This window comes from Brassica oleracea, chromosome C7, assembly GCF_000695525.1.
Source record: "Brassica oleracea var. oleracea cultivar TO1000 chromosome C7, BOL, whole genome shotgun sequence".
Lineage (NCBI taxonomy): Eukaryota > Viridiplantae > Streptophyta > Magnoliopsida > Brassicales > Brassicaceae > Brassica > Brassica oleracea.
This window is the reverse complement of record NC_027754.1, coordinates 45,664,020-45,684,248: the sequence shown is the minus strand read 5'-3', so window position 1 is coordinate 45,684,248 and position 20,229 is coordinate 45,664,020. Positions and strand designations below refer to the sequence as shown.

Below are 20,229 nucleotides of genomic sequence, written 5' to 3'. Positions count from 1 at the left end.
TGGTCAGTCTCGTAGGCAAGTCCCTGAGGAGTCTGTTAAGACCTTTGCAGATAGAAGGAAATATTCACCCAAAGAGGATAGGATCCTTATTGGTGCTTGGCTTAACACCAGTAAGGACCCTCTCGTAGGCAACGAGCAGAGAGCTGTTGCTTTCTGGAAGCGTATTGTAGACTACTACAACGCCAGCCCTCAGCTCGTTGGGGAAGTACCGCGAGAGGTTACTTCTTGTAAGCAGAGGTGGTCTAGGATCAATCATGAAGTATCCAGATTCACTGGTTGCTACAACCAGGCGCTGAGGGAGCAGAGAAGCGGCCAAAATGATGATGATGTGATCAAAGCTGCTTACGACATATTCTTCACCAAGTACGATACCAAGTTCACACTCGATCACTGCTGGAGAGAGCTAAGGCATGAGCAGAAATGGGCCTCCACTTATATGGATAAGGATGGTGGAAAGGAAAAGCGGAGGCCAGTGGTGGATCTTGACGGACCAGAAGAAAATGTTGTTGGAGAAGATGAGGATAGACCAGTCGCGGTAAAGGCTGCGAAAGGTGCCAGTAAGAAGAAAAAGAGTGGTCGAGATGAGGAGTTGTCTAAGCTACAAGGCGTTTTGGAACTTAAGGAAAAACTGTCTAGAAATAAACTCCTTGATCGCTTGCTGGCCAAGAAAGAGCCATTGTCTGAGATCGAAACAACACTAAAAATGAAGCTTATGTCTGAAATGTTATGATGTGTACTGTGTGTTGTTTGAGGTCACTTGCAGGAAAAGTTAGTACTTGTTGTGTGATGTGTGTACTTGCTTAGTTGTTACAGCTAAACTAACCATTTTTTAAACGTGTTGTTGCAGGTAGTCACGGGAGGATAGGAGTTCTTTTGTTCCTTAGCTAATGCGGAGTTGTCACGGGTGGATTTAGAGTACTGAGAGCATTTTGGCATGTAGTTCCTGCTCATAAGTCACGGGTTTTCCCTTCTTGTAGTATAAGTAGTCGGATATGTATCTATTTCTCCTCAACATCAAAAACCTCATCACCAAAACCTTTGTAATATTTTGGAACGAAAACCATTGTAATATTTGTCTGCTCTGCTACTTGCTTCTCTCAATCCTTTGTATCCATCTCATCAACATGCTTCTCGTACCATAACCATAATCAGGTTTCGCTTCTTGTTTTTGTTTTCGTTTTCTTGTTTTTGAAAGTTATTACCATTTTCACAGGTTTATCTGGATCAAACCAATGAAGAGATATGGCCGAAAATTGTCTTTATCATTTAGTTTTAAAAGTTGCTAGTAAACACTGGTTTTTTAAAAGTTATAACAAATCTAAATATTTAAAAGTAGAAGGAAAAAAAAATAGAAAAGATTCAAAAGTAGAACAAATCTAAATATTTAAAAGTAGAAGAAAAAAAATAGAAAAGATTCAAAAGTAGAAGAAATCTAAATATTTTTAATTGACGAATATCTCCGACTTGGTGAGAGCACTACACTTTCTTGTTTACATCATTTCACTGATGGGATAATACAGTTATTCGGAGATGAGTATCTGCGACGACCCACAGCAGAGGATCTTCAACGACTACTCGATATGGGAGAGAAACGAGGGTTTCCTGGGATGGTCGGGAGCATTGACTGTATGCACTGGGAGTGGAAAAATTGTCCAACCGCTTGGAAAGGACAATACGCCCGTGGACACGGAAAACCGACTATTGTCCTAGAGGCCGTAGCTTCACAAGATCTTGGATTTGGCACACATTTTTTGGTCTTCCAGGTACCCTAAATGATCTTAATCCTTAAATGATCTTAATGTCCTCGATCGATCTCCTCTGTTTGATGACCTTTTAGAAGGTCGAGCTCCCAGGGTGAGGTACATGGTCAACAACCACATGTATAAGTTGGCATATTACGTCACAGATGGTATATATCCAAAATGGTCAACATTTATCCAAATTATCACACTCCCTCAAAGTCCTAAACAACAGTTATTTGCTCAAGTTCAAGAATCAATCCGAAAAGATGTCGAGCGTGCTTTTGGAGTATTGCAAGCTCGGTTTGCGATTGTGAAAAACCCGGTTCGTACGATGGCCAAAGAGAAGATAAGAAAGATAATGAGAGCATGTATCATACTACACAATATGATAGTTGAAGATGAACGAGATGGTTATTCAATGCGGTACGATATTTCAGAATTTGAAGAAGGAGCATCTTCCAGAACTTCGGAGGTCCTAAACGCAAACCCTACACTAAACGAAATCCCGACAATTCTCAATAATATATTTCCCAACCGAAAATATCTTCGTGATAGGCAAACTCATGAACGATCGAAGAATGATTTGATCGAAAACATTTGGAATAAATTTGGCGATGAATATTAATAATTAGTATCTTTATATTTAAACCTTGTATCTTTTAATCCTTGTATCTTTAAATTGAATCCTTGTCCCTTTTATTTTAATTATGAAATTAATAAATTTTCAATTTTACTTTTTTTACAAAAAAATAATAATATTTTCTTGCTAAGGACTCCGTCTTCGGGATCACCATTGGACGAGCTTTTTGGACTCGAATCCTTCACTGTTCAAACAAAAAAAAAACAAAAAAAAAATATATTAAACAATTGCCAAGGATCCCAATGTGGGGATCACCATTGCAAGTGCTCTTATCATCGTTGTCAGTTCATCACCATTGTCATTAGAAATGAAATCCTTTGTTTGTGGAGAGCCAGCAAAAAGTTAACACGTGTGACATAATTGGACGTGAAAGCCAAACACCAATATAATGTACTCCGCATGTAGGTATTACTTGCAATATGAATTACAATGCAATAATTTAATACAAAAAATGTTAAATTTAATTATTTCATTCAGTACCATTATCAACACCAACCTGTTCTCATCTTGTCTGTGCTATGATTCCATATTTTTCTCTTACGAAGGACAAAGACGTTTCGACTGGCATTAGACAGCGACAAACCCGTAGAAGTCCAATAATATGCTATATCTTTGATTCGTATATTAAATATCAAATTATTTTTTTTTAAACTAAAAGGATTAAACCCGGGTCTATTAAAGACACATACCTAACCCCCGGGTGGGAGGTACAGCCCACAGATAGACTCTTTCCCGGGTATTCAAATGGGCCGAAATGCAATAACCATATCCGTGTAGGTGACCAGGAAAATGTGACTTAGTTTCGCATGGTAGGTGGATCGAACTTGAAATGTGGTGACATCCCAAGTCCTTCCCCTTGCCACTTGACCACAAGCTTCCGGTCTTAAATATCAAATTATTCCGAAAATCTATTTAGTAATACGTAAAAATTCAATATTATTGGGGTTCGTAACTTCCGTTTATTTCTTACTTATAAGTTACTTCCAGAATTTTGGAAAGAATAATCATATGCATGAAGGAGTTTTGTATTTTAGGTTACTATATATGTATATATATAATTTTCGTGAACCATATGTACATTGGAGAAATTGATTGCAGTTGCAATACCATCGGTAACTAGCGGACAAGAAAGATTCACATGGAAGCTCTGCATAAAATCAGTAATGGTGTGTGTTTGGTTCGAATAACTAGCTACATTTTTGTGTAGATCATTGATTGTGAATTTGTGATAAGACATCAAACAAACGAAAACTATTTTTAACGAACTCATCGAACAATAGTGTGAGCCGGTTAAAATTAAAGTTAGGTAATGCGATCAAATATATAGGAACACTATCATATACAGATAGTGTCATACAGTGCGATAACTTTTTTCCTTTATTTTTACCACCGGCCGGGATCCGTTAATGTTACGTATATAGTGTGTGAAAGAAGAAAAATGAACCAAAATAAAACTTTAGTTTCTAGTTCGAACTGCTTTTTAAAACCCAAAACAACCAATCCTATGACTAAGACATAATGTTGTTTATGGCTGAACCTAATCTATCAAATTAGGGGTAAAACGTGATTTTCAGCTAATTTCCTATCAGTTCTGATCACATTTTATGTGGATTTTTTGTGTGTGTATTACTGTCATATATATGGATCACCCAGCTCACATGTACCGCAACTCTGAATAAGCTACTTGGACTAAATCAAGTTGTGTATGACACAGCTTGGCAAACAGTTCCACCAGAGGAGTTTGAGTCATCGCCCATTCTGCAAAAGGCAATCAATTTTTGTATGTGGCCCAGAGTTAGGCCTTGGTAGTCCATAGCTCACTGGTATATATACATTTAAGTTTCTTAACGCTTTAAGCACTTATCAAGGTTTTTTCTCTGTATATTGATTACTTAATGATAGGAAGTGTTTCTGATAGGGTGAACTGGCACTTCAATCTGAGAAAGTTTAGACCGAGGGAAGTGAACAGGGTCAAGATAAGTATGGCTTGTGTCTTCGCCTTCATGGCCGTTGGGTGGCCTCTGATCATATACAAAGTTGGTATGTTTGGATGGGTAAAGTTCTGGCTGATGCGTTGATTGGGGTATCACTTTTCGGTAAATGTAACTCTCCATTCGCTCTTTTTAGCATCATAAGACACAATGGTTACACATTTGATTGTGTTTCTATAGATGAGCACGTTCACAATGCCTGACTACGCAGCTTGATTAAGCTTCTCTAATAATTCACGTACGGTGTATATTGTATGTTGTTTACGAATGTATCAGAAGAGAGTCACAAACTAAATAGATAAAACATCCTTATCTATTTATGTGTTAGTAGATATTTTTTGTGAACTTAATGGTAACAAGCCAAATAAGTGAGGAAAAAAATAAAACTAAAAATTCCTTGCAAGATAATTAATGAATTTTGAGATTTATCTTGAATTTATGAGAACAAGTATAGGTAAAGTCGGTTTCTATAAAAGGAAAAATAGGGTCGGTTATATTTTTCTCCCTCATCAATCTATATAAACAAAGGGAGACGCACCTTAAATCACAACTCTCTCACTATCTTCTACACTAAAAACAAACTCTAGCTACTATGGCAAAAGTTTCTAAACTAATGATCAGCTTCTTCATCATCGTTTTACTCCTGATTACTTTTCCTGCGTTCTCTTGTGGGGCACATATTCGTTTTACTCATTCAGATCATGATACCGCCGTCTCAAAAGAAAGACAACAACAATACCTTCGTCTGCATCGCAACCTCTAGAATTGAAGAGTTGCATCGCTCCCTTGGAAGCTGAGCCGTTCCCTTATTCCACGATGATCCGTAACATTGAATTTTCTTCATGAGGAGTCACTGACGCCAAAATCAATGAGGAAGCACTGAAGACCAAATCGTTGATCTCAAGATGCATAATAAAAGCAGAACGAAAATGTTGGGGTCTTTCTATTGATTGTTATATTGTTATTTTAGAAAATTTAATTTTATTGATTTATCATTCAATTAGATTTTTAAAGTTGTTTGATAAATCTGATTAATTTCATAAATAAAAAATACAATCTTGAGAAGATCTAACAAAACTCTATGCAAAATTAAAAAATCTCTTAATTTTTAAAATCAGCCGGCCTTGTAGATTTATGTAACAACTTTTGAGATGAATTTCTCGGCGTACGGACATGTACATGGAGCTCTTTGAAATGAAATCCTTTTCGGCAGAACCTTTGGTGCCTTTGTCAATCTCGACGATGTAGATGCTGAGAATAACGACGAAGAAGGCTAGTGAAGCCATCTTGCTAGTGACTAACTTCATCTCTGCTGACTCGTCTCTACATTTAGTCTGCGATTGCAAAATGCAAAAATTGGGGAAGATGACTGAAGAAAAAAGAAAGCGGGATATAGTCAATTGTAAATGACGAAAATGCCCTCATGAATATACCACTATTTTCTTTCACTGAATATACAGATGTTATGCGACTGTAATTTAGTAAAAGTATTTTTTTGTTCTTTACCTCATGATTATAAATATGTATTAAATTTAGTGAATGCAATTTCTTAAAGATTAGTTGTGCTTTTAATTTCAGCGCAGGAGAATCATCAATTGAATCAATCGTAGCCAAGGTTCAAGCCTATCCTCGAAACAACATTCACTAAACAAGAAACGATTCTCAGTTTCACAGAATCTGACCTCAATGAATCAATCGTAGCCAAAGTTCAAACCTATCCTCGAAACAACATTCACTAAACAAGAAAGCTAGTGAAGCCACCTTGCTAGTGAATAACTTCATCTTTTGTGCCTTTGTCAATCTTGACGATGTATAACGACAAAGAAGGCTAGTGAAGCCATCTTGCTAGTGAAGAACTTCATCTCTGGTGCTAGGCATGGGCGTTCGGGTCTTCGGGCCGGTTCCTTTCGGGTCTGGGTCTTTTCGGGTCCTAAATATTTAGACCCAATAGGTACTTAAAAAATTTCGGTTCGGGTTCGGGTCGGTTCTTCTCGGATCCGGATCGGTTCGGGTCTATAATTAAAATACCCATAAAATGCCCGTAATTTTTCAGGTCCATATCAGGTCCGAGTCGGGTTTGGGTATTTAGGATCTGAAAAGGACATGATATACCCAATTCCGTCAACTTTAGTTGAATATTTGTCATATATATCTAAAATTTTACAAAACAACTTAAATAAAACTATTAATAATTAAAATAAAACATTTTAAAACTTTAAATTTTACATTTTAAAGCTTTATATTACTTTAAAAATATTAAAAAATAATAACAAATGTTGTTAACAAAAGATATTTCAACTAAATCATAAAATAATATATATAAAATAGAACACAAAAACATCATAGTTTTAGATATACATGTTTTTAAGTCGGGTACAAATCGGTTCTTATCGGGTCGGGTCTATTCGGGTCAGTTCTTTTCGGGTCCGGGTCTATTCGGGTCGGTTCCTTTTCGGTTCCGGTTCTTTCGGGTAAAAAAAATTTAGACCCAAAAGGTACTTGTAAATTTTCGGTCCGGTTCCGGGTCGGGTATTTTTGGGTCGGTTCCGGTTCGAGTCTTCGGGTCCAGGTTAAAATGCCCAGGCCTATCTGCTGCTTCGTCTCCGCAGTTCGTCTGCGATTTCAAAAATGCAAAAATTGGGGAAGATGACTGAAGAAAAAGAAGACCGGATATAGTCAAATGTAAATGACGAAAATGCCCTCATGAATATGCCTGTTTTTTACCTCTTGAATATGTCATTCTAGGCATGATTACAAATATGTGTTAAACTTAGTGAATACAATGTCTTAACGATTATAGATTGATATTTGTTTTTCATAGTTAGTGTTTTTTACCCCTTTTCCTACTATATTTTTTTTCTTTAAAAAATTTTCAGCTGAAAAAACTCAGAAAACATTATGGGACCTAAGCCATGGCTTACTTTGCTTGTGCTCCGGGCAGGGTCTGCTAATGGTGTGATGTATTGTTAAAGTAATATAATTAATAATATTATTAAAATGGGTGAAGTATGAGACGATAATTAATCTAACAGTACCAAAAGATAATTCAGTTTTTATAATATAGATACAAAACCCATTTATTTCACATTTTTTTGTTCTATGATTATCACAAAATTAATGTTGATTAACTTGTAAAAAAAAATCTGCACTACTATTATTATGGTTATATAATTAATGATGTGATGTTTGTTAAGGTAATATAATTAATAAAATTATTAAACCGAGTGAAATATGAAAAAAACAGTTAAAGTAATTATAATAATGAAATTAGTAAAAAATACATTATACTTCTTTTTTATAATGCTATCTATGTTTCCAAACAATTCTCATTTATATTTATATCCATGTTTTCAAACAGTACCAAATTTTTTTTTTACTTATGACTTATATATAAATTTTTTTTGGAATGCATATAAACAAAATTTAAAATTTAGAGATAAATAATATTCCAAAAATTATTCATGGCAAGCGCCAGGCCGGTCAACTAGTGAATAACTAAACCGAATACGTCAATAACCGACGGAGAAATTAACGGAGTTTGTTTAAAAGACTTATCTCCAGTCAGCCTCAGTAATGCCCCTTCCTTTTCTCCTTTAGTATCTTCTTTAATGCTTTAAAGCAGAACTACTAAGTCATAAAACGCAGCGTTTTGGTCCGGAGATCCGTTGGTCGGAAAGTAACAATCTTTATTGTCTACAGAATTTGTTCGTTTCTCCGACAAACCCCACGAGAGAGAAAGAGAGAGAGACATCGATGGAGAAGAGCACGCAGGAGACAGTCAAGAACGAGAAAGTGAAACCGGAGAAGGAGCTGCGTGACGGATTGAGTCAACTCAGAGACGAAGAATCACTGGGGACTATCGGTGATGACATGGAGGATGTACATGACGAGGCGATACGAGAAGTACTAGCTAAGGATCAGGTTGAAGGTAAATGGTTTGTTTCGGAAGATTCTTTGTTGATTTTTTTTTTTATTCGTGGGTTTAGTTTTGACTGAGATGATGTTTGTGTTTACCAGATGTTCGAGAAAATTCACCTGTGGAGCCAAATGATCAAGATGTAATAGAGGTGAAGGTATTCTTCTTTAACACTAAAAAGTTTGATGGAATCTACAAGTTCACTTCAGTGTAGTCTATGTTATGGTCTATGCGTTGTAAACGAGGGATCAAAAGTTGCTTTAATTGTAGTTTGTATAGCTTGTTACTAGGCAAAGCGTCTTGAGAATTGGCATTACTGATCTCTTATTAACCAGAAGAAGGAAATTTTTTGTCTTTTAAGAATCTGATAGATACCCGTTTAGTGGTGATACTAGACTAGTACATGGGGAGAGTAGTGATCGTAGTGTTTGACTTTTGGCCAAGATTAATCTGAATAGTTACAATTTTAAGAACAACTATGTGGCCTTTGACTTTTTTTTTTCATGCGGCACATTGGCAGGAGACAGATTGCGGTAAGGAAAATGTTGCAAGTGAGGTTGTGCCGGTTGATGAAGTTGCTGTAGAAAACCGCGAGGTGGAACCATCTCCTACCCTGAATGCATCGTCAGACTCATCAATGGTGGAGACATCTCTACCTTCGGATCCTTCAGCTTCCCAAAGTCAAGGTCTACTGCTAGAGCAGAAATCTGATTCTCAGGTAGTCAACAACTTGTCTGTTTCTCCGCCGGTTCTGAGGACAGATAGCGACAAGGAAGATATTGTAAGTGTGGTGGCTCCGGTTGATGAAGTTGCTGTAGAAAACCTTGAGGTGAAAACATGTCCTGCTCTGACTCCATCGTCAGACCCATCAATGGTGGAGCCATCTCTACCTTCGGATCCTTTAGCTGCCAAAAGTCAAGATCAATCACTACTACAGAAAAGTTATGATTCTCGGGTGGTCATGAACTTGTCGGTTTCTCCGGCTCTGAGGACACCGCCACGTGATGGTTACAATTGGAGAAAATATGGGCAGAAGCAGGTTAAGAGTCCCAAGGGCTCAAGGAGCTACTATAGGTGTACCTACTCTGATTGTTGTGCTAAAAAAATCGAATGCTCCAACGATTCAGGAAACATGGTAGAGATTGTTACCAAAGGTTTGCATAGTCATGAACCTCCCCGGAAGAGTAGCTTCTCCCCGAGAGAGATCAGAGCTGCATCAGCTGTTACGCCTGTTTTAGAGGTTGATACAGTAGTAGCAACAGTCCCTAGCGTTTCAGCTACGCCCCCTCCAACTAAAGAAAACATCTGCCAGTCGCCAACAACCGTTGAACGGAAGAGAACTTGCGAGAACGAAGCTGTGGAAGAACCAGAGCCAAAACGGAGGCGAGTTCTGTAGAATTTTGGATTTATTTGCTTACCCCCTTCTTTTGGAGAGATCAAAAGAACATACTCTTTTTATCTTGTGTTTCAGGTTAAAAAACGACAACACACAAAGTTCAGATTCTGTCTCTAAACCTGGAAAGAAACATAAACTAGTAGTTCACGCAGCTAGTGATGTTGGGATCTCAAGTGATGGATACAGATGGCGTAAGTACGGGCAGAAAATGGTGAAGGGGAATCCTAATCCGAGGTTTGAACTAAACACATTACCCATTTCTTCTTAAACAGTTCCATGATTTGATGTATTCTGTTCAAAACATTCAGGAATTACTATCGATGCACTTCTGCTGGTTGTCCTGTCCGCAAACACATTGAGACAGCAGTAGGTAACACAAGAGATGTCGTAATCACATACAAAGGAGAACACAACCACGATACTCCAGTGCCAAAGAAACGCCATGATACTCCTAGCTCAGTGTTGTTATCCCCAACATCAATGAGAACTAGGTTGGAGGTTCAGGTGAACATTCCCTCCTCCTCAAGCCAGTGCTCGGTGGGACGAGAAAGTGAGAAGCAGAGCAGTGAAGCATTGGATGTTGTTGGTAGCTAGAAAGTGTGATGGAATAATAGTCTTTGGATTCGAAAATAAAGCAATGCTGATTGTATGTATTGTATTTTAGAGTTGATCGACTGACTCCATTTTCAGTCTCCTTGTTCTTGTTATATAATAAAACAAAACAAAACTCATGAAGTTGTCTATTAACCTATTATTAAGAATAATAATCAGGTTTTGTGTTTAATAATTATTTACATGTTAATCTTCTCTATCTTCCCAACTAAATTACATTTTCTAATTTTCTTGCATTCTCCTAATTGACCAGGCAATGTGTATTCAGTTAAGATCTGTGGGTCTTCGAAACTCAAACATATGCCTCTCGCTGGTATAGAGGGTCTTCATTTTGGCTGTGCGCATATCCCTCTGACTGCTTTAGAGGGTCTCCATGAACTTCAAGTGAACAAAACGACGACAACAAACCCCCTCTCTGTAAACCCTAAACCCGATTCGTGATCTCCGATGGCGAGCCTTCGATGCCTTCGCGAGCTAAGCCGCCGCGCCACGACGGCACTCTCGATCAACCAGACGCGATTGATCTCTTCACTTCCGAGCTTAGAGCCTCGCGGCACCAGCATTACTCATGCGACCCCAACTCCGAATCGATCTCTCTCTAGAGATCTCCCATGGTACACTCGCTCCCAAGGTCGCCATTTCTCTTCGAAAACAAACGATACTGATGAAAGCAGCGATGGAGAAGACGATGATAACGATGAGGATTACGAGGATTCGGCGGAGATGGAAGTAGAAAGGGAGTATTCGCCGGCGGAGAAAGTGGAGGCGGCGGCGGAGATAGGGTACAAGGTGATGGGACCTCTCAAACCTTCGGAGAGACTATTCAAACCCTATGAGCCAGTATTCGCAGTTGTTCAGGTTTCGTCTCTGCTCTCTCTCTCTTTCATTTCACACTCTCGCTGATGTTATTAGTCTCGTGTAGATTGGTTCGCATCAGTTCAAAGTAAGCAACGGAGACTCCATCTTCACAGAGAAGTTGAAGTTCTGTGACATCAATGATAAGGTATGCTCTTCTTCTCCTTCATGAAGATTTTTGCATTTGTTCATAATTGTTGTTAAATCTTGTTTATTTGCAGTTGGTACTGACCAAGGTTCTTCTATTGGGGTCGGCAAGCCAGACGATTATCGGTAGACCTATCTTGCCAGAGGCGACTGTTCATGCTGTTGTCGAAGAGCATGTAAATGTCTCACTGTCTTTCTTGCTGTTTTATAATACCAGTGATGCTGTGCAAGAAACATCTAGTTTCATGAGAGTTTGCTTGCTGAATCCGATGATTGATGAGAGGAGCTTAATCAGCTGCTAATAAGAGTTATTAGATTAGTCATTAGTGTTCATCTATTGTTGCTACATCATCTGAGTGTCTTGATGTAGAATTGGATTTACTCTTGTACTAGTATTTTGTCATTCCTGTTTATTTTTCGCGTCTGACTAGTTTGAATACCTTTTGTGTGAGTGACAGGCATTGGATGAAAAAGTTCTCATTTTCAAAAAGAAACGAAGGAAGAATTACAGGAGAACCACAGGGCATCGACAGGTATCAATTTTACAACTCCAATATTCGTTGATTACCTTTCTTCGAGCTCTTTACATGAAGTATGTTTGTTGGTTTTGATCATTCAATACTTTTGTGTCTAGGAATTGACAAAGTTGAGAATAACCGATATACAAGGAATTGAGAAACCAGAACCGAAGATTGTCCATAAGCCTCCCAAGGCAGCTGATACAGAGCAACCAGAGGCTGAGCTAGTTGGTTAGGGAGAAGAATTGCTTCTTCTTCTTCTTCTTTTTTGATGATATCAATACTTTGAAGTAAGTTCATCTAATCATTCGCCAATTCTTTTCTGAAGTTTTTCTTAGATCTTGTCGCTGAAAGAGCAAAAAGGCCTTCTTGGTAGTTAGTGGTAAACTGGTAATGAGATAAACGTGATTGCCTTTAGCTGTCTAGTTCATCTCCACTGTTTGATTTTGCTCTTCATTTGTACTGGAACTGGCTCAGGCTTTGATACAGATTGCTTTTGTTTCAGAATTCACAAATAAATATTTGCGGAAATAGTGTTTGCACTATGCTTTTGTGCTGTAAGATCGTTATATTGCCTTTTTCTCTTGACTATGTTATTGCTTTTGTTTCATGAGCATCTCTCATCTCTCATCTTTTACATTTACACTCAGTCTCTCGGATCCATTGTTTGTATTGCCGAATGCATAAACAGTAAAACAAGAGCTCTAAAATGGTAGACACTCTCTTTAAAAGTAGAAAAGCTTCGAACCATAGACATGGGATAGCTGTAAATATAAAAATGGAAAGAAGTCTCACAGCAAACCATACCAGACCGGAGATGTTGTGATAAGTCTGGTTTGATTATATAGGGTAACAACTACAGCTTCATACTAAACCGGAATAACTCCTGCTATCTGTTCAAAAACCGAGCTAAACCAAAAGTAAATTAACAATCGAACCGAGATCCAAAACGCGGCGTTAAGCTCCGTCCTCCCGAAACTCTCCGACAAAGAGAAGGAACCCTGATAAGTGTTTTGTCCCAAATCAACAAAAAAGTGTCTAGAGAATCGAATGATTCCCCATTTCGAACTTGCAGAGAGGAACAGAGAAGGGGCTTCCCTTTCTTCATCGCGTCATCCCCTTTCATGTCTTGTCAAGTCGCCGACTCTCATCCAGGGTTGCTGGTGCCTCAACCCCTAAATTTTGATCTCGCTTTTGACTAAACAAGCTGAATCAGATTACTGTGTGTTTGAGCTCTCGTGCTGCTGCTCTTCAGTCTCTTCTCCTTTGCTTTGAACATGCCAAAACGAGTGATAAGAAGGTATTGTTTTCCCCACATGTTGTCTCTCTCTACACAATGAAATGAGTGAATTTTGTTTTCGTGTAGATTCTGTTATTGTCGTTTTTTTGAAGTGTTTTAGTCTCTTTCCGACAAATAGCTGTCAACTTTAAAGCAGACAAAACGTAGTATCCTTTAAATGTCTTTAACTTTGATACATTGAAGTTGTTAATTTTTTCCGTAGGGCTTCACACTTTGATCATGTTGGTTAATACTTGTTTATCTCTCAGGCAATGTGTATGTATGCGAGAGACTCTAATTATCTTACAGATTTGATTTAATATCTTAAATCTTGTCTAGTTGATGCTATAAAAGCCATTTAATTACTTATTATTCCTCTAAAACTGACACTTGCTATCCTTATCTTGTTCATGTCAGGTATTTTTGTTTGGATCCTTCACAGAACATGAAACAAAGTCGTTACTTGAGCAGAAACCCATTAGGTCTCCTCAGAACCATAAAGAAAAGTCTGTAGAGAGTATACAGTTTGGCTCCTTTGATCTTGCTTCTGGCAATTCTTTAGTAAACACTAATGGCGAGTTGAAGAAAGGTCAGGCTGATGGGGCACTGAAATCTCGACCCTCTAGCTCTCAGTCTGCTGGATCTCAAAAGGGACTTGATGCTTCTAGACCTTCAAGCTCTAATAAGATCAATGCGAATGTTGCAAATGGGATTATTAAAGAGGTCCCTGAAAGAAAACATCTTACCAATGGCGTGGCGGTGAAGGCAGGTCCTATAGGTTTGGAGAAGTTGCGTGTGTCAGATGCTGAAAGTTACTCTTTGTATAACGCTTCGAAATTTCAAGCGCTGGAGGACAGTGAAATATTGCTAAGTGATTCTTCAACAGACAGCGTACCAAGAAAGAATAATCATATGGTTGTTACTGAAGCTCCTCTGCCCATTAAAGACTTTACACCAAGAGGATTAATAAACGCTGGGAACTTGTGCTTCCTCAATGCAACACTTCAGGCTTTACTCTCATGCTCTCCTTTGGTGCAGCTCCTCCAGGGATTACAACTCCAAGATATTCCAAAGGTTTTCTTTCTATGCTTTCTATGCTTTCAGTTCTATTTTTTGTAGTTGTTGTCTGATCGGTGACTGTTCACATCTGCGTGCTCAGGCTGAGTCTCCAACTCTATCTGCATTCTCCGAGTTCATCTCTGAACTAGATGCGCAAAGCAGTTCAAGCTTCAGAAACAATGTTGCCGTTGTTGAGTCTTATAGACCTTTTACACCTTCCATGTTTGAAGGGGTCCTTAGAAGCTTCACACCAGATGTACTCAACAACATGTCTGGCCGGCCAAGGTTTGTGATTATCTTACACAGTCTGAAACTCTTTTGTTTCCCCCTGATTCTAACACATTGTGTGCTTGTGTTGACAGGCAGGAAGATGCTCAAGAGTTTTTGAGCTTTATAATGGACCAAATGCACGATGAGCTGCTGAAACTCAAGGAAGTGTCACCCAAACTTACTGCTTCGAAGTCTTCGGTTGTTACTTCTGCCAACGATGAAGATGATGAATGGGAAACAGTTGGACCCAAGAACAAATCTGCTGTGACGAGAACACAAAGCTTTGTTCCTTCTGAGCTCAGTGATATATTCGGTGGGCAGCTAAGAAGCGTGGTGAAGGCAAAAGGTATTTTTGCATTCTGTGTAGTTCATTTCTGCTTCATCAGGCACTTACTTATATGTCATTTTATGGAACAACAGGGAGCAAAGATTCTGCTACTGTACAGCCATATCTCTTACTTCACCTTGATATTCACCCGGGAGCTGTGAGTACAATAGAAGATGCATTGCATTTGTTTTCTGCACCAGAGGATCTTGAAGGGTATCGAGCTTCGGTTACTGGGAAGGTAAACTATTTCTCTTCTCACTGTGTTGAATCTTTGGGATGTTAGGAGCAATGAATGTCTTTTTTAATTATTTGCCTATTTGCTTGTTTGAGGCCAGGCTGGTGTAGCGAGTGCGAGAAAGTCGATAAAGATACAGAAGCTCTCAAAGATAATGATACTGCACCTTATGCGTTTTAGCTACGGAAACCAAGGGAGTACTAAGCTCCATAAACCTGTTCACTTTCCCCTTGAGCTCAACTTAGGCCGCTACCTTCTTGTTTCTCCTTCCAACGGGGTATAAAGTTGAAAGCTGCTTTACATTTTTCTCTCTCTGTGACTTTGAACTATTATTACTCAACACAGGTTTCTTCTTTTAGGGTTTGAAATATGAACTTGTGGCAACTATTACACACCGCGGAAGGGATCCTTCCAAAGGCCACTACACCACCGATGCTCGAAGAAAGAACAATCAATGGCTTAGGTTCGATGATGCTTCTGTGACTGCCGTAGGGACAAAACAGGTTTTGCACGACCAAGCCTATGTTCTGTTCTACAAACAACTGTAAGAGGATCAAAAGCAATCATATTTCCATTCTCAGGGAAAGGAGAGCAACACGGCTTTAGTGTCTGGTCTTTTTAGCTCACATAGAAAAACTTTGTAGAGAATCTTAATAGGTAAATAGATTTAGAGTACTTGGTCTACATGAAAGTTTTGTTTTAATTCCTTGGGATGGAAATGTTTTAGTGTGATTCAAACGTTTATTATTACTTCGTAGACTTATTATTTAACAAATCAATCAAGTTTGTGAATACAGCTTGTAAGAAACTTCAGGTAAGATCTTATAAAATCAAGAAGTGTAAAAAGTTGCGGTAGTAAGCTTTGTTTATACACTTTAAAAAGCTACCGAGTAATCTTTAAACACCTGAAGAATCATTGTTTTTCTTAATACTCGTTGCAATGAATTCAATGGCGTCTAAGAATCAATTTAGATGAGAAACTGACCAACAAAGCTAATTAGAACATATGTTAACTTTCACTACAACTTGGTGATAAAATATCACTTGGATTATAATAAACTTTTCTAAACTTAGTATAATAGTAGCTCACAATTGATTCATAAAAGGTATTTTAATGCACTTGTGTTGTTCACGTAGCATCCAAAATATGTTGGCATTTTATGAATTTGTTTTTGATATAATCTCTCATTTATGAAGTATGAGTCAAATATAAGGTTGTATTTGGGGGAAGGAAAAAAAACATTTTAATAATGATCATATTTACACCAAAATGTTGTGACCATCATTCAACTTTTGTTATACTACCTTTTATGTCTGTTCCACATTAGTCAAACTCATTCTACTTCTTTCGTTCAATTCTACTGTTTCACACCACTCACTCTACCATCACCATGGTCCATAATCCATAGAACCAATGCAGTCACGATTTTTAATTAATGTTGCGCATCAAACCAAAGTAACAATGTGGTTACATACATTGTTTTCTAAAAAAAAATGTGTAGTTGGACATGCCAACTTCGATTTATGGGCCAACTGTATTTTTTTGGTAAGCGAACCATTCAATCAATTTAAAGTTTTATATTCAAATGTTTGACTTTATTTGAACAATAAATCTAGGTTCATACAAATATAAAATGGAAATATACGTGTTGTCTTGTCTTATGAAACAAACCTCCTTGGAGAATCTTATAGATAACCAATTAAAAGTTACTTACTCTTTCAATTTACCTCGCTGTGCCCTATAGATTAATTGCTTCGATCAACACCCATCGTATTATAAAATCATTCTTGAAAACGTATAAATGACTAGAAAACATAATGTTTTAATTACTCAATCATGGTTGACTTAACTGATTAGGGTGAAACTCGGCGAGGTGATCGTTATAGCTAGTTTGCTTTAGAATAAAAAAACACTTTATCAATTACCAAAAGCACAAATTCTAATCTCAGTACTAGCCTGAATGTGAACTAGAAAGTCTATCAACTTATTTATGTAGAGTTTTAATCACATGGTGTTCAGAAATTTATATAAAAAAACTTAGGCTAAAATACAAACTTTTAGATTTTATAAAAAACGTCACTCCAACTTGGGGAACTAATTCTGTATTTCTCACCCTCCAACTGTAACTTTTATTATTTTGTTTCAAACGGACACGGCGGGTAATAATTATAATACTATTAATCAGCTGTATCCCCCGTCACACTAAGCTAAGCTAGTTTACCCAACGAAATAAAGACACGTGGAAAAAAGACCGGTCAAAGCCGCCACGTATGTCACCTTCTAGACGAAAGACACGAAGCTTGCTTGCTTGTCTTTTTAAACACAGAGAGCTTTCTTCTCCGTATAAGTAGGAGACGAAGCCTCCTCCGAAAAACAAAACTGACTCCGAATATCCAGAGAAAAATCGACGGTGGTTGATTCGCCGGAGCTCATTTTCTCCGGCGAGCTCAGTGACCGAGGGAATCATGCAGAAACGAAGAGCGGTGAGGGACTCTTCGAAGATAACTCCGAGAAATGGGAAGACTTCGAACTCCGGCGAGAAGAAGAGACCTGAGAGGAGGTTGATGAAGTTCGAGGAGTTACCAAAGTATCTCAAGGACAACGAGTTCATACACAATCATTACCGGTGCGAGTGGTCTCTCAAGGAGACTTTCCTCAGCGCCTTCTCTTGGCACAATGAGACTCTCAACATCTGGACGTATGTACACATTCTTGTTTTACAAAAGTTTCAAGATTTGAGAATTTTTGAGATTGATTCGAGTTTTGAAATGGACAGGCACTTGGGTGGGTTTCTGATATTCGGTTGGATGATGGTGGTTAGTTCCATGGAAACCACGGAGGTTGGCCTTGTCGGCTTCGTGAGACTCTTCTCCGGGTAAAGACTTGTCTCGAGGTTAATATCGTCTTTTTGTTGGTTTTTAATATAAAAGTCTAAACTTTATGGTTTGGTCCAAATGACAGGAAGACAATTCGCTGGCCGTGGCCGTCAACGGGTATGCCAAAAGATGTTTACTTCTCCAGCTATCAAACTCTGTATCATGTAAGATTCTTATACAGACTGTGACATTGTTTATTCCATTACAAGTAGACATGCAAGTCATTGTGCTCATCATGTCGGCTAGTTCTGGTTTTTCAGGTGGGTTAGTTTGGTTTAGCCAAAATCTCGTTGAATTAAACCGAAAAAGTTTGGTTTAGTTTGTTTCGGTTAGTTTGATTTCGAAATTTTCTACTGAAGTTTTCAAATTCAATCAAATTGGTTAAAAAATTCAAAAAGAAAAAATAATTTTTTTTGTTATTTCAGTTCGAAAATTTGGTAAAAATCGGTATAGATTTTTTTTTATATAACTGAGCTTACCAATTACCGAACTGAAACAAAAACTGATTCTTTTATAAATATTACCGAACTGAACCGAAAACCAAACTTTTCGCTTTGGTTAATAATTGTAGGCCTTGTGCTCATGTAAACATATAATATGCTGATTGCAAATTTGCACTAGTGCTAAGTGGTAACTTTCCCTCATCATGTGATGTAACTTTCAAAACATTTGAGTTAAATATCTGGTGTCTCTTGGCAGGATTCAAACGTGACACACACTAGCTCGTTCTTAAACTATCAAGGAGAAGAAGCAAACCACGAAGCAATTCCAAAATGGCCATGGCTCTTGTTCCTATCCGGAGCCATGATCTGCTTGATGTGCAGCTCCCTGTCACACCTCTTCGCCTGCCACTCAAGAAAATTCAACCTCTTCTTCTGGCGCCTAGACTACGCAGGAATCTCCCTCATGATCGTCTCCTCCTTCTTCGCACCTCTCTACTACGCATTCTCTTGCCACACTCACTGGCGTCTCTTCTACCTCTCCTCAATCTCAATCCTCGGTCTCCTAGCCATCTTCACTCTCCTCTCTCCGGCCCTCTCGGCTCCGCGTTTCAGACCTTTCAGAGCTGCTCTTTTCCTAACGATGGGGTTCTCTGGTATCGTACCCGTCTCGCATTTGGTCTACCTTCACAAGGATCATCCCAACGTGCTTATCGCCCTGGTCTACGAGCTAGCGATGGCGGTGTTGTACGCGACGGGAGCAGGTTTTTATGTGAGCCGTATACCCGAGAGGTGGAAGCCTGGTGCGTTCGATGTTGCGGGACATAGCCATCAGATATTCCATGTGTTCGTAGTGTTAGGAGCTCTTGCTCATAGTGTTGCATCTCTTCTTATCATGGATTTTCGAAGGGCTTCGCCTTCTTGTGCCTTTTGAAGCAAGTAACAAATTGTGTAAAATGTTATAAATGATTTTTTCATTTACCAAGAATATTTCAAAGTAAAACGTACTGTCACAGTGTGCTACTACACAGAATATTCAAAGTAAACAAACTGCCACATTCCTCTAATCAGATGATTCATCGGAGAATGAAAGGCCAAGAAAGATACAGAGAGGGACAACAAGAAAAGCAGCAAGCTTGAGCAGCTCTTCTGTTTCTTTTGAGAGCACACCTATTCTTGACCAATCACCACTATACCTGAAAGAGTTTATTAACAACACTATGAATAAGCATTATAAGCCTTGTTTTTCAGCTCTGAAGGTTAAAACAAAGCTTACCCAGCATCGATGAATCCCAAACCAAGAACAGCTATTGCAGATCGAGCGAGGATTGTGTTGGGGACTTTGATCTGCAAGAAAGGTCGTTTCTCGTTTGCTTTCTCCGGCAAGCCTCTCTTTTTCGCCACTACAGTGACTAATCCGCCGCCAGTTTTCACGAAGACATTATCAAAGCTTCGAACTTTGTCGTTAGGACAGATGAAGCTACAGTGTTGTACTTGTAAGGTCAGCATTTTCACTTCCCCTGAAACCAAAGATTCTCAGCATACATGGTGATAAGGGGCAATACTGTTATTGTAATAACAGTAAAAGAATGAGGGTACTTAGGTAAATTCGCATTTCTGAGGCCTAAACGTTTACCAAAATCCAAGAAAACCGAGTCGAACCAAAAATCCAAAACCGAACCGAAACTTCCCAGCATCCTAAAGCGTGTATTTTTATATCTAAAATATCCGAATTAAATTAGAATCAAACTGAACCAAAACTTCCCAATATCCGAAAACGTATATTTTTATATCTAAAATATCCGAACTAAATTGAAATCAAACCGAAACGAAACTTCCCAATATCTGAAATGTGTATTTTTATAAATTATAATTAAACCGAACCGAACCGAATCTTTCCACTATCCGAAAATGTATATTTTTT

The 20,229-nt window shown here is 38.3% G+C and overlaps 6 protein-coding genes across 7 annotated transcripts in view; 5 read left to right on the top strand and 1 right to left on the bottom strand.

Annotated features, from left to right (window-relative positions):
- LOC106303442 (glutathione S-transferase T3-like) overlaps positions 1-730 on the top strand; it is a 3,381-nt gene extending 2,651 nt beyond the window's left edge. The window contains exon 2 of the mRNA XM_013739708.1: positions 8-730. Coding sequence (XP_013595162.1) covers positions 8-730 — 723 coding nt within the window. The remainder of the gene's footprint in view (positions 1-7) is intronic.
- Positions 731-7,964: 7,234 nt separating this feature from the next.
- On the top strand, positions 7,965-10,455 carry LOC106306201 (probable WRKY transcription factor 32). 2 transcript variants are annotated; one of them, XM_013742727.1, is made up of 5 exons: positions 7,965-8,301; positions 8,391-8,440; positions 8,810-9,672; positions 9,761-9,919; positions 9,994-10,455. In XM_013742727.1, exons 1-5 carry the CDS (start codon positions 8,127-8,129, stop codon positions 10,277-10,279), a joined length of 1,533 nt encoding a protein of 510 aa, XP_013598181.1. In that variant the 5' UTR covers positions 7,965-8,126; the 3' UTR covers positions 10,280-10,455. The 2 variants fall into 2 exon arrangements, with proteins under 2 accessions (XP_013598181.1, XP_013598180.1); XM_013742726.1 differs by having other exon boundaries at positions 8,391-8,446.
- A 113-nt stretch (positions 10,456-10,568) lies between these two features.
- LOC106306202 (50S ribosomal protein L21, mitochondrial-like) lies at positions 10,569-12,408 on the top strand. Its single transcript, XM_013742729.1, has 5 exons — positions 10,569-11,155; positions 11,220-11,300; positions 11,374-11,475; positions 11,758-11,832; positions 11,934-12,408. Exons 1-5 carry the CDS (start codon positions 10,745-10,747, stop codon positions 12,051-12,053), a joined length of 789 nt encoding a protein of 262 aa, XP_013598183.1. The 5' UTR covers positions 10,569-10,744; the 3' UTR covers positions 12,054-12,408.
- A 686-nt stretch (positions 12,409-13,094) lies between these two features.
- LOC106303440 (ubiquitin carboxyl-terminal hydrolase 24-like) lies at positions 13,095-15,763 on the top strand. The gene is made up of 8 exons (XM_013739707.1): positions 13,095-13,117; positions 13,366-13,372; positions 13,514-14,170; positions 14,256-14,440; positions 14,518-14,771; positions 14,846-14,991; positions 15,089-15,265; positions 15,348-15,763. Exons 1-8 carry the CDS (start codon positions 13,095-13,097, stop codon positions 15,534-15,536), a joined length of 1,638 nt encoding a protein of 545 aa, XP_013595161.1. The 3' UTR covers positions 15,537-15,763.
- A 1,544-nt stretch (positions 15,764-17,307) lies between these two features.
- LOC106301798 (heptahelical transmembrane protein 2-like) lies at positions 17,308-19,287 on the top strand. Its single transcript, XM_013738276.1, has 4 exons — positions 17,308-17,687; positions 17,766-17,864; positions 17,951-18,029; positions 18,565-19,287. Exons 1-4 carry the CDS (start codon positions 17,455-17,457, stop codon positions 19,237-19,239), a joined length of 1,086 nt encoding a protein of 361 aa, XP_013593730.1. The 5' UTR covers positions 17,308-17,454; the 3' UTR covers positions 19,240-19,287.
- Positions 19,263-19,854, bottom strand: LOC106301799. Its single transcript, XM_013738277.1, has 2 exons — positions 19,582-19,854; positions 19,263-19,501 (listed from the first exon to the last, which is right to left on the bottom strand). Exons 1-2 carry the CDS (start codon positions 19,812-19,814, stop codon positions 19,369-19,371), a joined length of 366 nt encoding a protein of 121 aa, XP_013593731.1. The 5' UTR covers positions 19,815-19,854; the 3' UTR covers positions 19,263-19,368.
- Between the last annotated feature and the right edge of the window lie 375 nt (positions 19,855-20,229).

Bases quoted from the DNA above. Each gene is read 5' to 3' on its own strand.
- LOC106301798 (XM_013738276.1), top strand. From the start codon at position 17,455: ATGCAGAAACGAAGAGCGGTGAGGGACTCTTCGAAGATAACTCCGAGA. The intron at 17,688-17,765 runs GTATGTACACAT...TGAAATGGACAG, and splicing joins GAGACTCTCAACATCTGGAC to GCACTTGGGTGGGTTTCTGA. The intron at 18,030-18,564 runs GTAAGATTCTTA...GTCTCTTGGCAG, and splicing joins GCTATCAAACTCTGTATCAT to GATTCAAACGTGACACACAC.
- LOC106306201 (XM_013742726.1), top strand. From the start codon at position 8,127: ATGGAGAAGAGCACGCAGGAGACAGTCAAGAACGAGAAAGTGAAACCG. The intron at 8,447-8,809 runs GTATTCTTCTTT...GCACATTGGCAG, and splicing joins AAGATGTAATAGAGGTGAAG to GAGACAGATTGCGGTAAGGA. The intron at 9,673-9,760 runs GCGAGTTCTGTA...CTTGTGTTTCAG, and splicing joins GAACCAGAGCCAAAACGGAG to GTTAAAAAACGACAACACAC.
- LOC106303440 (XM_013739707.1), top strand. From the start codon at position 13,095: ATGCCAAAACGAGTGATAAGAAG. The intron at 14,171-14,255 runs GTTTTCTTTCTA...CTGCGTGCTCAG, and splicing joins AACTCCAAGATATTCCAAAG to GCTGAGTCTCCAACTCTATC. The intron at 14,441-14,517 runs GTTTGTGATTAT...TTGTGTTGACAG, and splicing joins AACATGTCTGGCCGGCCAAG to GCAGGAAGATGCTCAAGAGT.
- LOC106301799 (XM_013738277.1), bottom strand. From the start codon at position 19,814: ATGCTGACCTTACAAGTACAACACTGTAGCTTCATCTGTCCTAACGAC. The intron at 19,502-19,581 runs GTAAGCTTTGTT...AAACTCTTTCAG, and splicing joins TTGGGATTCATCGATGCTGG to GTATAGTGGTGATTGGTCAA.
- LOC106306202 (XM_013742729.1), top strand. From the start codon at position 10,745: ATGGCGAGCCTTCGATGCCTTCGCGAGCTAAGCCGCCGCGCCACGACG. The intron at 11,301-11,373 runs GTATGCTCTTCT...GTTTATTTGCAG, and splicing joins TCTGTGACATCAATGATAAG to TTGGTACTGACCAAGGTTCT. The intron at 11,833-11,933 runs GTATCAATTTTA...TTTTGTGTCTAG, and splicing joins GAACCACAGGGCATCGACAG to GAATTGACAAAGTTGAGAAT.